Source organism: Cryptomeria japonica, chromosome 5 (assembly GCF_030272615.1).
Source record: "Cryptomeria japonica chromosome 5, Sugi_1.0, whole genome shotgun sequence".
Lineage (NCBI taxonomy): Eukaryota > Viridiplantae > Streptophyta > Pinopsida > Cupressales > Cupressaceae > Cryptomeria > Cryptomeria japonica.
In genome coordinates this window covers 564943907-564966153 of record NC_081409.1, presented here as the reverse complement: position 1 = coordinate 564966153, position 22247 = coordinate 564943907, and the positions used below count along the sequence as shown (strand labels likewise).

Sequence of the window (22247 nt, the reverse complement as noted above, 5' to 3'; positions counted from 1 at the left end):
TCCAAATTCACCCATAGGCCTAAGTTTGACAGAAGGTGAATAAAATGTTAAACTCTCACAAAATAACCCAACAGGCCGAAAAGCTTCCAAGGGCAAAAGTTACCAAAATCAGGCCGATAAACAAACGAGGCCGAAATACACCAAGCTTATCAAAATCCGCTTCCAGGCCGAACTTGGCAAGAAGGAGCAAACTCATAAAATGGCCCATTTACTCGAAAATCTAACAACTCGCAAAAGAGGGCTCAATAGGCCGAAAAGATGAGAGGGTAGAATAATCACGAAGTTCAAATCGCGTCCTCATTGTTAAGGATATAGCTTCATTCGGATTAAAGCAATCTATATATACGTACATATATATATATATATATATATATATTACTTTATATAATAATCGATATGGTTCAGAATAATCCCGATAACTATCGAGGTCGAATTAGTTAGTGAGTCTGAGCACCATCATTGTTAACTAGTGAACATCAGCGATGAACAAGGGACGGAGGGTCATGTCCCCGTAGGGTCATGTCTCTACGTGACATAAGCCACGTAGAAGTCATGCCCCTACGTGGACATGACTCTCCATCCTTATATATGCAAAGGCGTCGACAACTTGCTGGTAATTGAAATCAATAACTGTGGCAATCTCATGACCCAACAACTTGTCGAAATTATCGTAGAAGATTAATATAACAGAGTTATATAGATATGCAGTGGAGGAAAACATATTCATTGCAGTGATCTCAATAAAGTCCATCCTTCCTAAATATTATCAGACTGTTATCTTCTCTATCTCTGGTCCAGATTCCTTAACATAGTATCAGAGCCGGGTAGGTAGAGAAATAATAAAAATTGAAACACCTATTTTCTAAAAAATTCAGACTTGCATTCAAAACAATTCAATCAACTATTGGAAATAATGTAGATGATACGGAGCTATCTCTAATAGCACTTAAGGGATTACATCCAGTTGGGAATCCTTTATTCAAGGCATTAGTGCTCGTCCGACACTACCAAAATTCAATCAACTCAAGAATGATTGCACTCAAGAAGATTCTCAACTAATCACAAGAGGATTGGGTCCAAACAAAGAAGGAGAAATTCAAGCACTACATGCTAACACAACCAACAAAGGGAAGAAAAGGAAGTTCAAACAGAAGAGAGGAAATAACCACAAAAGCAGAGACTTCTCCAAGATCCAATGCTACAAGTGTGATAAACTTGGAAACACTCACAGATTCTGTCCAAAAAGAAAGAAAGCTCAAGCTACCATAGCTGAAGTCAAAGAAGTAGAGAATCCTCTATTTTTCTTAGCCTTATCAAGTGAGCTAAACTCAAACAAACATATGTGGATAATCGACAGTGGAGCATCACGACACATAACCGGATTTAGAGATCAATTCGAAACCTTTGAAGGCCACTCAACTGAAGAAGTTACAATAGGAGACAATTCTACCTATCCAGTGAAAGGAATTGGGACCTGCTCAATTCAATTAAGAACAGGAGTTACATTACAATTGAAAGATGTTCTTTTTGTACCAGGTATCAAAAGGAATTTGGTCTCTATTTCAGGACTAGCTGATCAGGGATATCCTGTCACCTTCCATGAAGATAAAGTTCTACTCTGGCCTAAAAATTCTAACATAAAGAGTGCTATTTCTATAGGATCTAGAGATGGTAGTTTATATAAATTATGTAATATTCAAAAACAAGCACTAAATCATGAAGTATCAAACTCTAATGAAATTTGGCATAGAAGATTAAGACATCTTCAACTTAGTGCCCTACCTTCTATAGAAAAGATTACCACAGGATTACCCAATCTAAAATCTGATCATGTTGGAACTTGTAAAGGATGTGCTCTAGGGAAAAAAACTCAAAAGGGTCCTTTCCCTCAAGTGAACACAAATCAAAAATTGTACTAGAACTTGTCCACACTGATTTGTGTGGTCCAAAGTCATTACCATCACTAGGGGGATTCTTGTATTACGTGATATTTGTTGATGACTAATCTAGGAAAACATGGATCTATTTCATAAAACTCAAGGAATCAAATGAAGTGTTATTAAAATTCAAAGAATTTAAAGCCTTAGCGGAAAATCAAACTGGGAAGAAAATAAAGACTCCAAGATCAGATAATGGGGGTGAATACATCTCTGAAAATTTTAAAGAATTCTGCATTTCTGTTGGGATTAAGAGGGAGTGTACTATACCTTATAATCCTCAACAGAATGGAGTCGCAGAAAGAAAAAACACAACCATGATCGAAGCCGCCAAAGCCATGATGCATGATCAAAATCTACATATCTCATTTTGGGGTGAAACCTCAAATACAGCTGTGTATATTCAAAACAGATGCCCTCATTCAATCCTAGAGAATATAACACCTGAAGAAGCCTTTACAGGAAATAAACCAAATTTAAGCCATCTAAGAATCTTTGGTTGCCACGTGTATATTCACGTTCCTAAAGAAGAGAGAACCAAATTAGAACCCTCCGGGAAGAAAGGCAAATTTGTTGGCTAGACTGAAACCACTAAAGGATACAGAGTCTATAATCCAGGACGAGGATCTATTGAAATCAGTAGAGATGTCAAATTTGAAGAAGATGATGCTTATAAACTCTCTCTAAGTGCGGAAGATGATCTAACCACAAAATCAAATGAAAATCTTACAATTGAGAATTGGAGGGAGAATAGCATAGAAAGTCATGAACTTCAATCACCTAATTTCAAGAATGCTGAAAATCCTACCAACAAGAAAAGACCACTATGGGCAAGAAAGATGATTGAAGAAAATAATGTGGAACCTGATGAAATCTTCAAAGAGAATAAGAAAACAAGAAGTCAATCTTGCTATGTTGCACTCATGACTGAACTTACAAAATCTGAACCATCAAATGTTGAAGAAGCCTTAACATGTCAAGCTTGGAAAGATGCAATGACTGAGGAATACCAATCTATCTTAAAGAATGATGTCTGGGACATTGTACCCAGACCAAAAGACAAATCAGTTGTCTCATCAAAGTGGTTATTCAAAATCAAATATGCACCAGATGGTAGTATTGAAAAACACAAAGCCAAATTCGTTGCCAAGGGGTTCTCTCAAAACTCTGGCATTGATTACGAAGAGACATTTGCTCCAGTTGCCTGATATACTTCTGTGAGAACCATCATTGCCATTGCAGCTTCCAAAGGGTGGAAGATACACCAAATGGACGTAGAAACCACATTTTTGAATGGTATTATTGAGGAAGAAGTATATATAGAAGAACCTCAAGGCTTTGCTACACATAATAGAAACCTCTGTGTGTAGACTAAAAAAAGCTCTCTATGGCCTTAAGCAAGCTCCGAGGGCATGGTACGGAAGGATAGATAGCTATCTCTCTAAACTAGGATATTCCAAAAATGAAGCAGATTCTAACATATACTTCAAAATATCGGATGGTGACATGCTAATACTTGTTCTCTATGTTGATGACTTGTTGATAACAGGAGAAGATCACCTCATTGCAAAATGCAAACAAGATCTTGTGGCTGAATTCGATATGAAAGATCTAGGTCTACTACACTATTTTCTGGGACTAGAAGTATGGCAAAAGGAGAATTATATTTTCCTAAATCAAGGAAAATACACCACTGATATCCTGACCAGATTTGGTATGATCGATTGTAAACCTCTCTCCATTCCAACGGAAACAAATCTTCATAACCTCAAAAGTGAAGCAATAGATTCAGAACCTACAGATCCTACATACTATAGACAAATTATTGAATCTCTCATGTACCCGATAAACACTCGCCCTGATATTTGTTACGCTACCAATGTGTTAAGTCACATCATGTGCAAACCTAAGAAAATTTACCTAATGGCGTCTAAGCATATTCTGAGATACTTGCGTGGCACTATTGGACTTGGCCTGAAATATAAAAATGTTGAGATACAACTCCAAGGGTATTCCGATTCCGACTAGGCAAGCAGTTCCATTGATCGTAAAGTACAACGAGTAGTTGTTTTAGTCTTGGATCAGCTATGATATCCTGGTTTAGCAAAAAACAGACAGTAGTTGCTCAGATTTTGATGAGGAGGCACCTTCAAGAAGTCTACAACAGCCACACAAAGAGATGGAAAGGGGTATGAAAAGGAAATCTACAACAGTGTCATGACAGAAACTTCAAATGCAAATAGCACCCTACAATTTGAATCCATTCACAACAGTCATAGACTCTCAATCAAACAATCGACCATGATATGGGAAAAAAATCTCCAAGCAATCGAGCCTTCAATTTGCAACAAGCTTGACTGTCCAAGTAGCGACAGTACTTACTGTCCAAATGGTGATAGTAAATTCCTTCAACACCAGCGATCTTCCAAATCACTGCACCTTCCAAACTTCAATCTCCCGTTCAGAATTCATCCCCACACAATCTCTGGTTCATCCACTCACTCACGGCAAACACATAGAGATGTTGCCTCACCACGCGTGCATTCCTTCAACCTATGGCATTTCCTTGCAGATGGCCATGAATAACATATGATACAATCTTCCTACTCGCTCTTCAACACATTCTGGCCCCTTCATATGCAAAACGAGCGAGCAGGAGTCATGGTGGAGCAAACAACGCCCAGCGGTCGTTTAGCAGTCGTGCCCTAGTTGCAGAGTTTATTATACTTACAAGCAAATGTTTACAATCTATCACATTCAAGCAACAAACAGATTCAACATGAATTCCAAATTGAATGCAGATTTAAAACATTGAAATATGATGGAACAGAGCAGAAAGAAAACAAATTTCAGGAAACCACCGATGAACTTCTTATTTCATTTACTTTCTTCAGAACATAAGACTGTCTCCAATCTTCCCTATTTCTCTAATACCTTTTTGCTCCAACAACAGTCCTTCCCATCGACATTGGAGAGAACTAAAATACCAATGCCAAACAGTTACCAACTGTTTTGCCAACCACTACATCCATAAGGCTTTTAACCTTTATGAATGTTTGCTTAAACATTAAGCATATACTAATGTTTTACTTGCATTATAAGGCTTTATCCTCTACTATTTCCTAAACCCGACAAAAGCCAACATGGCTTACAAATGGGCCCAAAACATGCCCTTATTAATTAAATAATCTAGAAAACTTCATGTCGCAAAGTTGCACCTGCAAAACAAAACAGAAACAGCAAACAAGGTTCCTATAGCAGACTGGAAGTCTTCTTGTCGCTTGGCATAGCTGCTCCTGTAGCATACTCCCGAGGGTAAATTTTGTCTCAAGTCCTCTTGGAGACCAATTGTTGAAGGCAAGTCCTCTTGGAGACCAATTGCTAAAGGTCCCCGCCTTGCCTCAGAATCTCCGTTTCCGGCAACCAAGTGGCCTCCGAATCTGGAAGGCCCTTCCACTTGACCAAGTTCTCCATGTGCACTTTGTGTCTTGTCCTCATTGCTTCTCTACTGTTGATGATACATTCCATCTGTGTCTTCTCCTTAGAAGGCAGCTTCTGAATCCAATCATCTAGTTCAAGTGTAGTCTCTGCTGCACCAACTTCTTCGTTTGAACCCTTATACAATGTTAGATCCGAGACATTAAATATAGGTGAAATAACCACATACGGAGGCAATGCGATCTTGTAGGCATTTTCTCCGTACTTTTCCAGAATCTCACATGGCCCAATCTGCTTCATCATCAGCTTTGTATGACTGCCCCGAGGTAACCGATCTTTGTTCAAGTGTACCATGACTAAATCCCCAACTTGGAACTGCACATTCCTTCTTTCCAAATCTGCCTTAGCCTTCACCTTAAGGTTGTTTTGCTGCAATGTTTTCCTCACGTGCTCATACCCTTCAGCATTGCTTCAGCAAACTCTTATGCATGTCCACTCCTCTTTTCCAAACCATCCATATTCCTGAGTTCACGAACTCCTCGTGGATGTCGCCCATAAACAACTTCAAAAGGACTCATGCCCGTGCTTCTATCCACAAAATCATTATATGCAAACTCCGCCTGAGGTATGATTGCATCCCAACTACCTCCATGTTCCCTTGTCAAACATCTCAGAAGGTTTCCCAAGGATCTATTAACCACCTCAGTCTACCCATCCGTTTGAGGATGATAGGCCGAACTGAAAGACAAATTAGTGCCCAATTTCTTCCACAAGGTCCTCCAAAAGTGACCTACAAACTTGTTGTCCCTGTCGGATACAATGCTCAAAGGTAAACCACGAATCCGAACTATCTCTTTAAAGAACAGCCCTGCAATGTAACTAGCATCATTAGTGGTTTTACAATGAATAAAATGAGCCATTTTGCTGAACCTATCAACAACCACAAACACGTTGTCATAACCTGTCCTTGTCCATGGTAACCCCATCACGAAATCCATACTCAAACACTCCCAAGGTCTGTTCGTTATGGGCAAAGGCTAATAAAGCCCGGCATTTGTTGACACTCCCTTGGCCCGTTGACACACAAGACAACTCTCCACAAACTTCCCGATATCTGTTTGCATCTTTGGCCAATAATAAAATCTTTGCCCTAATTCCAATGTCTTGTTAAGCCCAAAATGACCACCAAGACCTCCACAATGCTTCTCCCTAATCACATTGTTCCTCATAGAACATTTGGGTATACATAGTTGGCTGCCCTTAAACAGTAGTCCATCTTGCAATATAAATTCTGAAAACTCAGAATGAAAAGTACCTTCTAACTTCATGCAAACCTCATATGCTTCCTTGAAATCTGCATCTTCCCCATACATTCCCTTCAATGCATCCACCCCCATGCTTTGCAACTAAACTTCCTGCACCGTTAATGCCCTTCTACTAAGAGCATCAACCACTTTGTTGGCTTGTCCTTTCTTGTGTTTGATCATAAAGGTATAAGCCTACAAACTCTCAACCCACTTCGTGTGCCTATGGTTGAGTTTTTTCCTATCCATTCAAGAAACTAAGAGCATGGTTGTCAGTATAAACAATAAACTCTTTAGGCAGCAAATAGTGTCTCCATTTTTTCAATGCCTGGACCATAGCATACAACTCCAAGTCATAAGAAGAATATTTCTTCTTTGCCTCATTCAACTTTTCGCTGAAAAATGCAACGGGTCTGCCTTCTTGACTAAGCACAGCCCCTATTGCAAACCCACTAGCATCACATTCAATAGTACAAACTTTGGTAAAACAAGAACAGGATATTTGGCTACCTTTTGTTTGAGTTCCTCAAAACTCTTATTCGCTGTACTAGTCCATTCAAACTTCATTTTACCTCCTCCTTTGATGGTGTCCAAGATAGGTGCACAAATGTTGCTGAAGTTTCTTATGAACTTCCTATAGAATGTGGCTAAACCATGGAAACTTCTAACTTCTCCAGCAACCTGTTGACGTGTATTTTGTACACGATCATACACAAAATAAAATACCCAAAGGCATCTTATCCTCTCTTGAATAAAGTTGCTAACTGCTGAAGATTTCGCAAGAAGGATCAATTCGCATGACTCCAATGTTCTTTTAGTAGGGTCTCTACGTGTGGATAAGCACCAGTGGTCGTTCTGATTGTTGTGTCATCAAGGGACCTTACGTTGCCGAAGATTTTGCTAAACTAAACAAGCTTTTTCAAAAAATAACAAAAGGATAGGGTTGGCAAGAGGTCTAATCTAGTCTAACCCTAAGAATGACTTAATGTGGACAAGACTTGGTGAGATTCTACCAACTTCAATTTTGCCATAAATTAACAACTCAATTGAAATTGATGCGATCTTCTAAGGTAACAAATGATTTTTCAATACATCAAAGATCAAAGACACTACCACGAAGGTACATATCCAAGATACAACAATGATTGAAGGTTTGAGTGATTCCAATATCTCCAGTCGACCACGCAAGGCGTTCCTACAATCAGCAAGAAGCTAGTGGTTTGGAAAGCGAATCCTACCAAAGATCAAGTCCAACACTTTGTCCTTCGAATTAACACACTACTTTGATTGAGAGTGATTCAAGAAAAATGTACAACCATGAAGATAACCAAGAGAATTGCAACAAAACACCATAACTTCAATATTTTATTGATCTCAAAGCCATCATGTACAACAATTGTTTGAATTCCTTTCTCCAAGCTCAATCTTGCTACAAAAGTAAATTGCTTCTAAACTCTAATCTCTCTAATACATCAATAATCTAATCTTCTTAATATCTGATCATAAAATGAAATGAAATGAGGGTATAAATAGCATCCTCAATTACAATGAACGGTCCAGATCGAAAGAAGATCAATGGTCAAGATCATGACACCTAAACCCTAATTAGGGTTTGTTACAACCATTACATAACATTTAATGCTTGACCAATGATAAAATTGTATTGCTTGGACACATGTCCTCTCTAGAAATTTCCACCAATGGATAACTAGGGTAGGTACATCGGAGTTTGTGCCACCTTCTATGAATTAGGTACATTGAACCTGGACATTGTTGAGGTGGACCAATCCGACTGGAGGAGTGATGACTAGGATGCCACCTCGTCTGACACTTGTAGCTTGGTAGATATTCAATTTGATGTCGTTGAGAAGCTATCTTTAATTAACTCTTGTTCTAACTCCTTCTGTCCTTGATTTGCAGGATGATCGATGTACCTCGCCTTGGAATGCTGGATTGGAAAAGGTCGCCCTCATCTTGATGATCGTCCTTAATGAGACCGTCCTTGATCTGGCTTGATTTTCCTTGAGGGGAGAGTCTTCCAACTTGTGGATCTTTCGAGCTTGGGAGTCGCCATCTTGGTACCTACACAACATTTCACAATAAGCAATAGATTTTGCAATAAACAAACATAGATTAGAGATTAATTTCTTAGGAAACTTCATGATAAGTCTTTGAGTTATCATTTCCTAAATATGATCGAGCTACTGAAATTCAAAATTTCAAAATTTCAAAATTTAAGGCCATGACGATCAAAATTCAAAACAAAACAAGATTTCGCCATACCTTACTTGAGAGTTTAACTCTAAAATGCAAAATAAAGAGAATCGCCTAGGCAAAGTTCAATGTTTGAAGCTTTTCCATGTGATCCCTCTTCAAACGAACGTCCACCTAACAATTCGCCACCTTTGGAGTCTTTGAAGTAGTCTTTGACAAGTTCGCTTAACTCAAACTCGCACCACTTCCTTTGCTAAATTCGCTCCTTGCTTGGAATGGAAATTCGCTCTACTTTGAACACAATTCGCACCTCTCCAAATCGCATGTGAAGGATGTTTGAATAATGATTTGAAAATGAAATAAACACCCCCCCCTTTATAGGCGCTCACCTCATGCATTACCTTAGGCCGACTTGGTAATTAAAAACAAATCTAAAATAAATTTAAAGGCTGACTTTTGTAAAAACAAGAGATTCAAGCGCTGCAAAATTAATTATTATTTAAATTAATAATTAATTAATTAAATGCCTTCGTTTTTAATTAATAAATTCGATTTTTTTTTAAAGGCAAAAATTAATTAATAAATGCTTTGCGCTATTTTTAAATGCTATCTTTAATTAAATTTATCGATTTTTAGCATTTAATAAAATTCAAAAATGTTTTAGCGCCAAAACTTGGAGAGGTGGAAAGATACAAACCATATCGCTCTGGTCCCTGACTGAGGGACAGGAGCAAACTTGCATTTTAGCCTTGATTCTTTTACCTTTGACGTTCAAAATCACAATCTTCACGTTGAAATTGGCATTTTTGCAAGGAATCTCGAGCTTGATCGTCTTGATTTTGTCGATGAGTGCCCCCTGAGGTTGATATCACCCTGGTCCCTTGGTGAGGGACAGGAGCGAACCTTATGTTTTCTCCTTGACCTTGGCTTCTTCGATCACCAATCTTCATCATGAGGAAGTAACAACGTTAGTCTTTCACTCCACGCTCGCTTCACTTGGCTTTTACGAGGCACATTTGAAGTTTGAAGGATTTTCGCCCTAGTCCCTTGGTGATGGACAGGAGCGAACCTGGTGCTCTAGTCTAAATTTGCCGTCCTTCAACCTTTGCTTCTTGTTCATTGCCTTCCAAATGATATCTTCGACCCAATATAATCTTGCTTTGACATGATCTTCGAAGGAAAATGAGTGTTTTAATGAAAATCGCCCTGGTCCTTGCCTGAAGGACAGGAGCGATTTAGCTTCTTGGCTCAATTTGATCACCTTTTGATGTTTAACTTCCTCGCATATTATCTTCCTAAGGACACTTTGACCCTGTGCAACCTTGTACGTTCTTTACTTAGCGTGATTTTTGGAAGAACTGGCCGATATAATGAATATCGCCCTGGTCCCTGACTGAGGGACAGGAGCGAACTTTGACATCTTGAGTTCATCTTAGTTTCCATCAATTTGCAATCGCCTTCACAATGTAAAACGGTGTCATTTGATCCCTCCTGAACGTACGAAATGTGATTAACATTCAAAATTTAAGCCTCCATAGAAATTTCGCTCTGGTCCCTGACTGAGGGACAGGAGCGAACTTGAAGATTTAGTGCAAATCGTTCATCATATTAACTTGTAATTGTCTTCAAAGTGCAAAACGATGTCCCTTACTTCCTTTCAAACATTTAAAATGTGAATGGTAACTTAAATTTGGACACATTTAAATATTTCGCTCTGGTCCTTGCCTGAAGGACAGGAGCGAACTTGGGCATTTCAGTGCAAATCCTTCATCTTTGGCGGTCTTTAATACTTCGTTCTTCGTCGAGACACCTCAAAATGTCCTTGCCACCTTATACTTTGACTAGGAGTGATCTTAAACTTGGAAGAAAGGCAACATAACTAACATTTCGCCCTGGTCCCTGGCTGACGGACAGGAGCGAATTTTCACTTATAGGCTCTATCACACTTTGCTAACTTCCAAAATTATCTTCAATGGTCTTGTAGTACCCCCTTTCATTCATCTTTGCCTTGGAGTTCATTCTAACTTGGTGAGAAATTGGTCTAAGGCAAAAATCGCTCTGGTCCCTGGGAGAGGGACAGGAGCGCCTAGGCCAATATGGGCCTCACTTTGGTGTCTTGTAATCTTCAATTTGTCTTCAACGAGTTCGTTACGCCACCTTTACTTGCCTCAAAATTAATGTTCACTTGATCTTTGCTCAAATTTTGCCTTATGAGGAATTTCGCTCTGGTCCCTGGGAGAGGGACGGGAGCTACCACTGATTTTCGCCCTGGTCCCTGGCTGAGGGACAGGAGCGATTTAGCTTCTAGGTCCAATCTTCTTCACGAAGGCACTTCCAAATTATATTCAACTGATGAAACATATCTCCTTTGATCTCCTCAAATCGTCAAATTGTTCAAATCCAGCAAGGACAAGGCAATGTTTGGTTTTGAGCTCCGGTCCTTCACTGAGGGACAGGAGCGATTTTTGCTCCTGGCACATTCCCGTGTTTGTAAAATTCTTCAAATTATATTCAACGGAAAGAACATGCCTCCCTTAATCATTTCCAATCCGAAATTCATCTTGATCCTGCAGAGACAGTAAAATTTTGAGAAACAAGCTCCGGTCCTTCATTGAGGGACAGGAGCGATTTTGCTTCCCCAGGCCAAAATATCAAGATTTTGGGATTTTAATCACTTCACAAGGCGAAAACAAGTCATTTCCAATGCCCGGGATCAATTATCAAAATTTTCAAAATTTGGTCAAAATTACTCAATCGGACAAAAAATCAAAATCTCATCATTCACACTTAGACAAATTTGGACTCTGCATTCAAAATTCCAATTGAAACTAGACCAACTTACTTAGCCTCTGGCGAATTTACTTTATTCAAAATTGCATCCTACGAGAGGAGGCTCAAAAATTCAAAATTGGACTGGACTCTGGCCTGAAAACACAGTAACAGAAACCCTAAGGTTTGACCCTAGTCCAGACAACTGGCATACTAAACCAAAATCCTAAAAAGCAGAGAGAAAGGCGAGCAAAAACGAGCAAAAAGAGGGGGTCCCCATTTTAATGGGGCGATGCGTGAAATGGTCACAACACAACCCTTGGTGTTGGCCAATGAAGGATGGCCTCTACTTTAGATGGATCCATTTTCAGATCTCCCTTGGATATCACAAACCCAAGATACACCAACTCTTGTTTCAAGAAGTCACACTTCTCCAAGTTTATCTTCAACTGTTGTTCCTGTAGCCTTTGTAGAACCATCTTCAAATGCTGCAAATGCTCTTCCTTGCTTCTGTTGTACACCAAAATGTCATCAAGATAGACAACAACAAACTCCCCAATGAAGTCCTGCAAAACTTCATTCATTAGTCGCATAAACATACTAGGAGCATTAGATAAACCAAATGGCATGACCAGCCATTCATACAACCCTTCATTAGTTTTAAAAGTCGTCTTCCATTCGTCACCCTCTCTTATCCTTATTTGATGGTACCCGCTTTTGAGGTCTATCTTAGAAAAATATGAAGCTCCCCCCAAACAATCTAACAAATCTTCTATTCTAGGAATAGGAAATCTATATCTTATAGTTATCCTATTAATGGCCCTAGAATCGGTACATAACCGCCACTTGCCATCCTTCTTAGGAGCAAGGACCGAGGGTACAGCACATGGGCTAAGACTTTTCCTTACCAACCCTTTGTCAAGTAGTTCTTGTATTTGTCTAGCTATCTCTTCATTTTGCGGCGATGTCATCTTGTACGCTGCCTTATTGGGTAGTATTGTTCTAGGAATAAGATCAATTTGGTGACTTATATCTCTAACCGGTGGTAGAGGCTTGGGCATTACATCAGCAATAATCTCCTTGTATTGGTTCAGCAACTCCACAACTTCTTTCGGACCTGTTGCTCTACTCTCCTTCTTCCTTTCTTCCCCAGGCTTAAGCACCAATGCAAAGCCTACTCCATCTTCTTCCTCAAGGGTGTTAATGAACTCCTTCTCTCCCACCATCAACACACTAGGTGCCGCTTGACCAGCCCCTGTCTCTTCTCCTTCAGATTTCAGCTTGTAGGTTACCCCATCCTTTTGGAAACTATATGAGTTATTCTCTCCATCATGGTGAGCCTTTCTATCAAATTGTCAGGGTCTGCCCAGCAAGAGGTGGCAAGCATTCATGGGAAGGATATCGCATAGTATCTTATCCTTATAACCTCCTATGCTGAACTCTACCCAAGTCTGCTCATTCACAACTTCCTGCTGCCCCTTGTTCAGCAAACTGACCTTGTATGGACAAGAATGTGGGAGCCTTTCTAACTTCATTTTGTTTGCAGCCTCCAGAGAAATTATATTATCCGTAGAACCGGAATCAATTATCACCTTGCACAATTTGTCGTGTACTTTGCACGTGACTCTGAAAAGAGCCCTCCTTTGGGTGGTATCCTCCTTGATTGGTTCCTTAAGAAGTGTCCTCCTTATCATGAGGCTTTCTCCCACAGCCTTTGTCATCAACTGAACCTCTGGTGAGTTCACACTCTATCTTCCTGAACATAAGTGACCCTCCTTTCACCATTCTGAGAAGTGGAAGCCTTTTGTGGACACTTGTACTTTGGGTGTCCCAACTGACCACAATTGTAGCACTTCATTCCCGAGAACCTGGATCCCCTGCCTGATCCATTAGACCTTCCCCCATTAGATCCCCTTCCATCATAGCCTCCTCTGCTACTTGAGTCACCCACTTGCTCCTTGGGGTTAGACTCACCTTGGGACCTTTGGCCTTGTCCTCCACCGTTGAAGTTTCCTCTACCTCTGTCATTCCTTCCACCTCTCCCTCCTTGGTGCTGGTCACCTTTCCTCTTCAACTTCTCTTCAACTCTAAGAGCAAGTTGAAAACACTTCCCCATTGTGTCCGGGGCCAAGAGGCTAATCTCCTCCTATATGTTTATTCTCAGGCCATTCAAGTACCTGGCCACTTTTTCTGGTTCCTCTTCTTGTTTCTTTGCCTTGAGAGTCAGCCTATGGAACTCCTCCATATAAGTGTTCACGTCCAACTCCTTCTGCCTCATACTCTGCAGCCTCCTGTACATTTGTACTTCGTAATCTGCGGGCAGAAATTGTGTCTTGATCTTCGCTTTCATTACCTCCCATGAGGAAATGAGACACTTCCCATTCTGCATCCTCTCTCCTTGAACGTAGTTCCACCAAGCGAGAGCAGATCCTCTTAGCTTTCCTTTTGCAATACGTACCCTATCATGCTTAGGAACCTCATTCAACTCAAAGTGATTAGTTATTGCCTCAATCCATTCAATAACTTCTTCACTGTTGAAACCGCCCCCATATGTGGGTAGTTTGTCAGTAACATCTCCCCTTACTGACTTTAAAGCATACACAAATGATTTTTGGTCTGCAGGCAGATCCTTCGCCGGATCTTGGTTGTGTTCTTCCTCTTCATCTCCACTAGCACCTTCTTCCATCTCATTTTCCTTATCCTTCTCACCAGACCCCTTGAACTCCTTTAACTTTTCTGCCAACAGTTCCTCCATCATTTTCTTGATGGCTTCAAGAGTCATACTTTTAGGAGGCATATTGTGAGCCTCAGTTTCAAACCCCGATTCTTCTGCAGACATACACTTCCCAGCAAGACCTTATCTCGCTCTGATACCAATATGATGAGGAGGCACCTTCAAGAAGTCTACAACAGCCACACAAAGAGATGGAAAGGAGTATGAAAAGGAAATCTACAGCAGTGTCATGACAGAAACTTCAAATGCAAACAACACCCTGCAATTTGAATCCATTCACAACAGTCATAGACTCTCAATCAAACAATCAACCATGATATGCGAATGAAATCTCCAAGCAATCGAGCCTTCAATCAGCAACAAGCTTTACTGTCCAAGCAGCAACAGTACTTACTGTCCAAATGGTGATAGTAAATTCCTTCAACACCAGCGATCTTCCAAATCACTGCAACTTCCAAACTTCAATCTCTCGTTCAGAATTCATCCCCACACAATCTTTGGTTCATCCACTCACTCACTGAAAGCACATAGAGATGCTGCCTCACCATGCGTGCATTCCTTGAACCTGTGGCATTTCCCTACAGATGGCCATGAATAACATATGATACAATCTTCCTACTCGCCCTTCAACACATTTTGGCCCCTTCATATGCAGAACACGCGAGTAGAAGTCATGGTGGAGCAGAACAACGCCCAGCGGTCGTTTAGCAGTCGTGCCCTAGTTGCAGAGTTTATTATATTACAAGCAAATGTTTACAATCTATCACATTCAAGCAACAAACAGATTCAACATGAATTCCAAATTGAATGCAGATTTAAAACATTGAAATACGATGGAACAAAGCAGAAAGAAAACAAATTTCAGGAAACCACCGATGAACTTCTTATTTCATTTACTTTCTTCAGAACATAAGACTGTCTCCAATCTTCCCTATTTCTCTAATACCTTTTTCCTCCAACAACAGTCCTTCCAATTGACATTGGAGAGAACTAAAATACCAATGCCAAACAGTTACCAACTGTTTTGGCAACCACTACATCCGTAAGGCTTTTAACCTTTATGAATGTTTGCTTAAACATTAAGCATTTACTAATGTTTTACTTACATTATAAGGCTTTATCCTCTATTATTTCCTAAACCCAAATAAACCCGACAAAAGCCAACATGGCTTACAAATGGACCCAAAACATGCCCTTATTAATTAAATAATCTAGAAAACTTCATGTTGCAAAGTTGCACCTGCAAAACAAAACGGAAACAGCAAACAAGGTTCCTGTAGCAGACTAGAAGTCTTCCTGTCACTTGGCATAGCTGCTCCTGCAGCAGAGTTCCACTGAAGCCGAATATATGGCTGCCTCCATGGGAGCACGTGAGGCAGTATGGTTAAGGAAATTGCTAGTTGGACTATTTGGGAAACCCCTAAACCCCACTATGATTCACTGTGATAGTAAAAGCTGCATCAAACTTTCTGTAAATCCAGTTTTTCATAATCGATCCAAGCATATAGAAATCCCATACCATTACATAAGAGATATGGTAGACAGAGATGTTATCAAATTGACCTACATCAGCACTGAAGAGAAAAGTGACAAAATATTCACCAAACCACTTGCAAAATTGAAAGTGGAATACTTTAGAGGTAAACTTGGTATGACTAAATTATAGTGGAGATTTCTGATATTAATATGATTCATATGTAATTTGATATATTCATGAATATCTCGGATGCAATATTGCATATATGTGCTATGTCATGAAAGGTGACGATCTTTCATGTGATGTAAGTGTAAGATCGCTATTGTAAGGTGACGACTTTCACAATAGCCTGATCTGTTGTCAAGATTGACTACATTAAGTTGCTGTCCCGGAATGTGCCGGAAATCTTCATACTAAATTTTTATGATGAGTTATTGAATTGTTATCATTAAATGGTTGTTTCGAAATATGTCGGAAATTATGATAACAATCATATCATGATTGACTACATTAATTTGCTGTCCCGGAATGTGTCGGATATCATGATACTAAAATTATTTCACCTATGATAATGACAATGTTACAATTGTCACTAGAATCAAGGTTGTAATCTGATAAGACTTCAAGTAGTTGTTGTCCCAAAGTGCTGGATATTAGATAATCCATATCTCCCTGATATATGAAGTATTTCACTAGTAAGTGTTACTGAGTGAATGATCATGTCAAATGAATATGTATATTTGGAAGGTTGTTCCTTAAAACTCAATTATGAAATTCAATCCTCTTTTTCTAAGAGGGAGTGTTAAGGATATAGCTTCATTCAGATTGAAGCAATCTATATATATATATTACTTTATATAATAATCGGTATGGTTCAGAATAATCCCAATAACTATTGGGGTCGAATTAGTTAGTGAGCCCGAGCACCATCATTGTTAACTAATAAACATCAGCGGTGAACAAGGGACGGAGGGTCATGTCCCTGTAGGGTCATGACTCTACGTGACATAAGCCACGTAGAAGTCATGCTCCTACGTGGACATGACTCTCCATCCTTATATATGCAAAGGCGTCGACAACTTGCTGGTAATTGAAATCAATAACTGTGGCAATCTCATGACCCAGCAAGCTATCGACACTATCGTAGAAGATTAATATAACAGAGTTATATAGATACGCAGTGGAAGAAAACATATTCATTGCAGTGATCTCATTAAAGTCCATGCTTCCTAAATATTATCAGACTGTTATCTTCTCTATCTCTGGTCCAAATTTGTTAACACTCGTTACCCGAAAATGGAGCAAAGGTTCATTTCGCGCTATTCGCCAACAAGCCGAAAATCTTTAAATAGACAAAAATCGTGCACAAAGCCTAAGTAAGCCGAAAAACTCCTTAAGTTTAACATCGTGCAAAAGGTCCTCATTGGGCCGAAAACCTCTAACATCTCGCGTTTTGGTCCAGAAGCCTAAAATGCAAGCTCACAACTCGCGAAATCTCCAAAAGGGCCAAAAATACGAAAGGAGGATGAAATCGCGGTTTTCACGTTGCCTCTTGAACCCAAAAAGACACGATAAAGGCTGGGCTAAAATTCTATGAAGGCCGAAATACCCACGCAGTAAAATCAAAATGAGGAATTGGTCCACATACAGGTTTATTCCTCTGCTATAGAGAGGAATTAGTCCACATACAACTTTATTCACTTGATAAAGAGGAATAGGTTAGCCTCTAGACGTGCAGAGAAATTGGTGGCCATCCATAGTGCTTTGCAACTCCAAGATCGTCAAACTTTAGAGTATCGACAGACTCCATCTTTACAGTGGGATGTTGGTCCAGAGGATGCCACTCAGATTGATGAGGAGATATAGAAGGGATTGGTTGGAGCTCCATTAGATAAGCCAGCCCCTCATTTTCATAGTGGCAATGACTTAGACTCAATTCTGATTTTGATGCAATGTTGGCAAATGCCAATTAGAGGCAGCCATCATACTTTCCATCACCATGTTTTCCATTTTTTGACATGTGACTTTCTCATTTTGACAATTGTAGTGCAAACATGTAGCCTTTGGCATTTTGGTGTGTGCAGTATTACTATTTTTCAATTTTATATCATATACACAATGACATGAATTATGGAAGCAATTAAATATTAATTTGTTTGACTCTCATGTGAACTCTATCGTTGTGTTTTAAGGGTTTTATAATGTATATGTCAATATGATTAATGTTGTATCAATGTTATCACATGAATATTTGAAATATATGTATATATATCAAAGAAACGGAAATCGCCATGAATCACCTAAACTCGGCGAGTCCAAGTCCGAGCCATGCTCGCCAAGTCTCTGGGACTCGGACTCGTCACTCGCCGAGTTGGCGAGTTTGGCTCAAACTCACCAAACTTGGCGAGTCCCGAACCCCAAACTCGGCTACTGCTTGGGTTAAGTAAAATGACAAAAAAAAACATTTTAAAAAGTTTTTTTAAAATGAATGGTCTCGTCTTTGTTCACTACAACCTCCACCTGAGAATGATAAAAATTAAGGTTACAACATGTTAGCCAATAGAAAAATAACACCCGATGCCTTTATTAAATAATAAGTTTTTTTTGGCCTCGCGGGGCGCTGCCCCTTGACCCCACCCTTTATCGCGACAGGGAGCGTGCAAGGGGCATTGCCCCTTGACCCCACCTTGGGGGCGCTACCCCCAAACCCCCGTCGAAAAATATGGGAGGAAACTGCATCGATAGAAGTAGGGAAAATTTAACCTCCAAGTCTGACACTAATTGGATCGACCAGGTAGATATAGAGGCTAAGACTGTAGCCATGGTACAGGAGGAGAGGAGAGCATGAGCACAGACAGGAGATTCAGAGGCAGATAGTGACACGGATGTTCCTGATGTTGGTGAGCATCGCATGCTGTCACGGGGAGCGGCTATGGCTGTCGAATCATCCAAGACCTACCTTAGACGCCTTCGCAGGGGGCCGGGGCCGGAGGGTGCTGTCGTGCAGGCTCCTCTAAGCCATAGGCTTATAGTTCTATTTACCTTTGGTATTTGTATGAAACATTTGATGATGATCATATGATGACATGGATTTTTTATTCCATGAGTTTTGTAATATTGTATACATTTGACAATATTTATATATCTATGTTTGTTATTTCCTTCAGCTACAATTTGTGTTTATGCTTATGTGATTGATGTATACTAGTGTATGTAATCAAATGAGCCGAGTTTGATGATGTTATTGTGTCTTTAAGGTGTATTCAATAAAGGGTGCCTGAAACAAGTTTTAAATCTTTAAAAATCTCTAAATTTCTTGAGTTTTCTCACTTTCCCGAGTCCAGCAGAGTCCGACTCCGAGTCCCGAGTCCAAGTCCGAGCCGAGTCCGAGTCCCGTTTCTTTGATATATATATATACGTCCCCTTGCCATCCCCGAAAAATCCCGTCCCCACATCCCTGCATCCCAAAAAACTTGTTGGAAAATATATGCATGCCCCTGCCGTACCCAAAATCCTGGAAAAAAATTGTCATATTTGTAACTTAGAGCACTGCATTTCATACAAATTCAATTTAATGCCAAATGTCGCCTTACATGTGATGGATATTTTTGATAAGAAGAATAGAAAAAGTGGAATGATTATTAAGAAATACAGTCAACTTTTTGTTTAAGAAGTACAATTAGACCTAAAGTATCCAGATTCTGAAATGAAACAACATATAGCATGCAATGATTTTAATTGTTCGTTCTGAAGACTATCAAATGAGTCAATGTATAGCATAGAATGCTATTAATTGTTGGTTCTAAAGACTATAAATCCTCTAAGTTGATGGGTTTTACAGTTTCAATATAATTCAGATAAAAAAAATTTGGTGTTATGCAGGACTATTTCTAAAATTCAAATACTTCTGAATGTGATGCACTCTGGACATAGTATTTTGGATAATGCAGTTTTCTTATACCTTAAGGCTTAAATCATATCACTAGAGCAAGCTAAAATATTGTAACTTTAATCCATAAATACTTTAGTCAGAAACAACTTACATTACTGAAAGTTATCCTGGATGTCTCATCCATTAGCGGAATTTTGTGTGAAACGTGGCATTCATTTTGCCAACTAATCTACATGCTTGAAAATCATAGACAAATGATTCAATGTTCTATTAGCATCTTGTGGAACGCCCTCGAAACAATTTTTTTGCATGACCAAATTTTAACAAAGCATGCAATCGGCTACAGCAGTGTTAGCAATGTATTAACTCCCATTCAGAGCATAAGAAAGTGAGAGTTTACATTAAAGAAATAAAGCCCAATTTGGCCCACTCAGGACTGAAGAAATAAATTCAAACATTGGTTACTATAGCTGCTGTCAAAAAATACAATCTGATGCATGTTATATTTCAGTCGCTTCAAAAGGTTCCCAAACTCAGCATATAGAGTATCATTTGAAAATACCCTTTTGTAAGTGTTGAATACATACGAATTACTAAGGTCTCAAAGTCCGGTGTTTGGATAAAAATGATATAATTCTTTGATTTTAAGTACAATATTTACAACCTTTATCTTCTGCTCTAAAGAATTCGAAATATACAAGGCACAGCCAGCTCATGTTATATAATGACTAGCAGACCAAACTCGAGACTGTTAAAAATTTGATGATTCTGGCCCTGCTAACCAAATATTTAAATTGGCATATTTGCATGACAACTGCCAAATAAATATTTATCCTTAATTGCTGTGTGGATAATGAGGTGTGTTATTACCTGGGTGATCGAAATTGTACTCTTGAACATGTTCCAATTCTTCTGCATTTAGACCACGATAGAATGAATCCTGTACATTGAGATCAATATTAAAGACTAAGAAAAAGTATGTCCTGGAATAAAAGCAGATCAGAATAAAAATCACAGCAACCAGATACCAGATATACGAAATCATATCTAGTCAATACAATCTAAGGTTCAGTTCTAAAGGAAGAAATGGAATCAAATATTCACTAATATCTACTAATAACCAAAGCATGGTTAAGTGGATTGGACCTCTTGTTAAAATGAACAGACAAAGTGCTTTAAACAATTTACATAGAAAATTCAAAAAATGAAGAAAAGTGCTAACAAAGACCAAACATTTTCCAGAATCACGACTGACAAAAATAAATACAAGAAACCTTAAACAAGAGGAACTGCAACTGGACCATGTCATTATTACCTATTGCAAACACAGAATGCCTGTAAGAAATCAGAAAGGGAAGCTGCTGGAGAAGCATCTTAGTAACTGTATAAAGTTTTAATCTAATTTGGTCATTAGACTGCTTGCAGCCTGACCCTTTTGAATTGACTTGCATCATGTATCTGCTTGTCTAAATTAATAGCACTTTTGACTAAAAGCACTTACCAAATTGAACTCCCAAGCTTTCCTAAAAACTTCATACTTCTATTTCACCACTGTTTTGCCATGATATGTGACTCAAAGAAGACTTGCAAAATCAACAAGTATAACTGACTAAAAGCATAACTCCCTGTCTTTCCTAAATACTGCATACTTCTATTTCACCACTGTTTTGCCATGGTATGTGACTCAAAGAAGACTTGCAAAATCAACAAGTATGATTACCCAAAGATTCATACCCTCACCCCCGGTACTCATTTCCCATATCCAAAACATGTTCCCATCTTTAAGATATATATGGGGACATCTCCAGATGTTAGAAGACTGCATATGATGTTTCCTAGCATTTGTGTGCATCTCTCAGAAGCATCCCTAAAAAAATTGGGGAACTTACCATAGAAGTTACCAGGATATGTCAGATATATAACAAATCAACATTTATTTTTTTCCTCGAGTGCTGATAACTAGTTGACAGGAATTAAAAAACTAAAGACAAACATTGATGGGCATGTAATTTTCTAATTTTTGCATGCAATTTTACAATCATTTTTGTAGCAGAAAATTTTCCTATGAAATCACTAAGTAGTACCAGGCTACTAGTAACAAGAAAAAGATTAAGAAGGTTTAAGATGCCTATGCACATTAAAGTTTCATCAATTGATTGAAATAGAAACAAGAGGTACTCCAAGGTAGTAGAGCTTGTGCTGATAAACTACACGCTACAGATATAACACTAACATGAAAATTATAAAAATTGCTTCTTTTTTTTATAATTTTGCTGTCTCCATGCAGCCCCATAAAAATGTTTTCAAAATGTCATCCCCATCCCAATACCCATCTCCCATACTCGAGACATCTCCCATCTCCAATCAACTAGCAGACAAGCATGTTATCTTTTCATCAATACTACAATAGAATTTTTTGAGGATCTGAACAATGATTTCTTTAAGAAATGCTTCATCCCAACACAAAAGATGAGAGTTGATG

General features: G+C 39.0%; 1 protein-coding gene across 3 annotated transcripts in view; it reads right to left on the bottom strand.

Annotated features, from left to right (window-relative positions):
- Nucleotides 1-22247, bottom strand: part of LOC131074935 (uridine/cytidine kinase UKL1, chloroplastic) — a 214480-nt gene that overhangs the window by 111898 nt on the left and 80335 nt on the right. For all 3 annotated transcript variants that reach the window (XM_058011677.1, XM_058011678.2, XM_058011679.2), the window contains one exon: nucleotides 20636-20705. In XM_058011677.1, the coding sequence (XP_057867660.1) occupies nucleotides 20636-20705 (70 nt within the window). The remainder of the gene's footprint in view (nucleotides 1-20635; nucleotides 20706-22247) is intronic.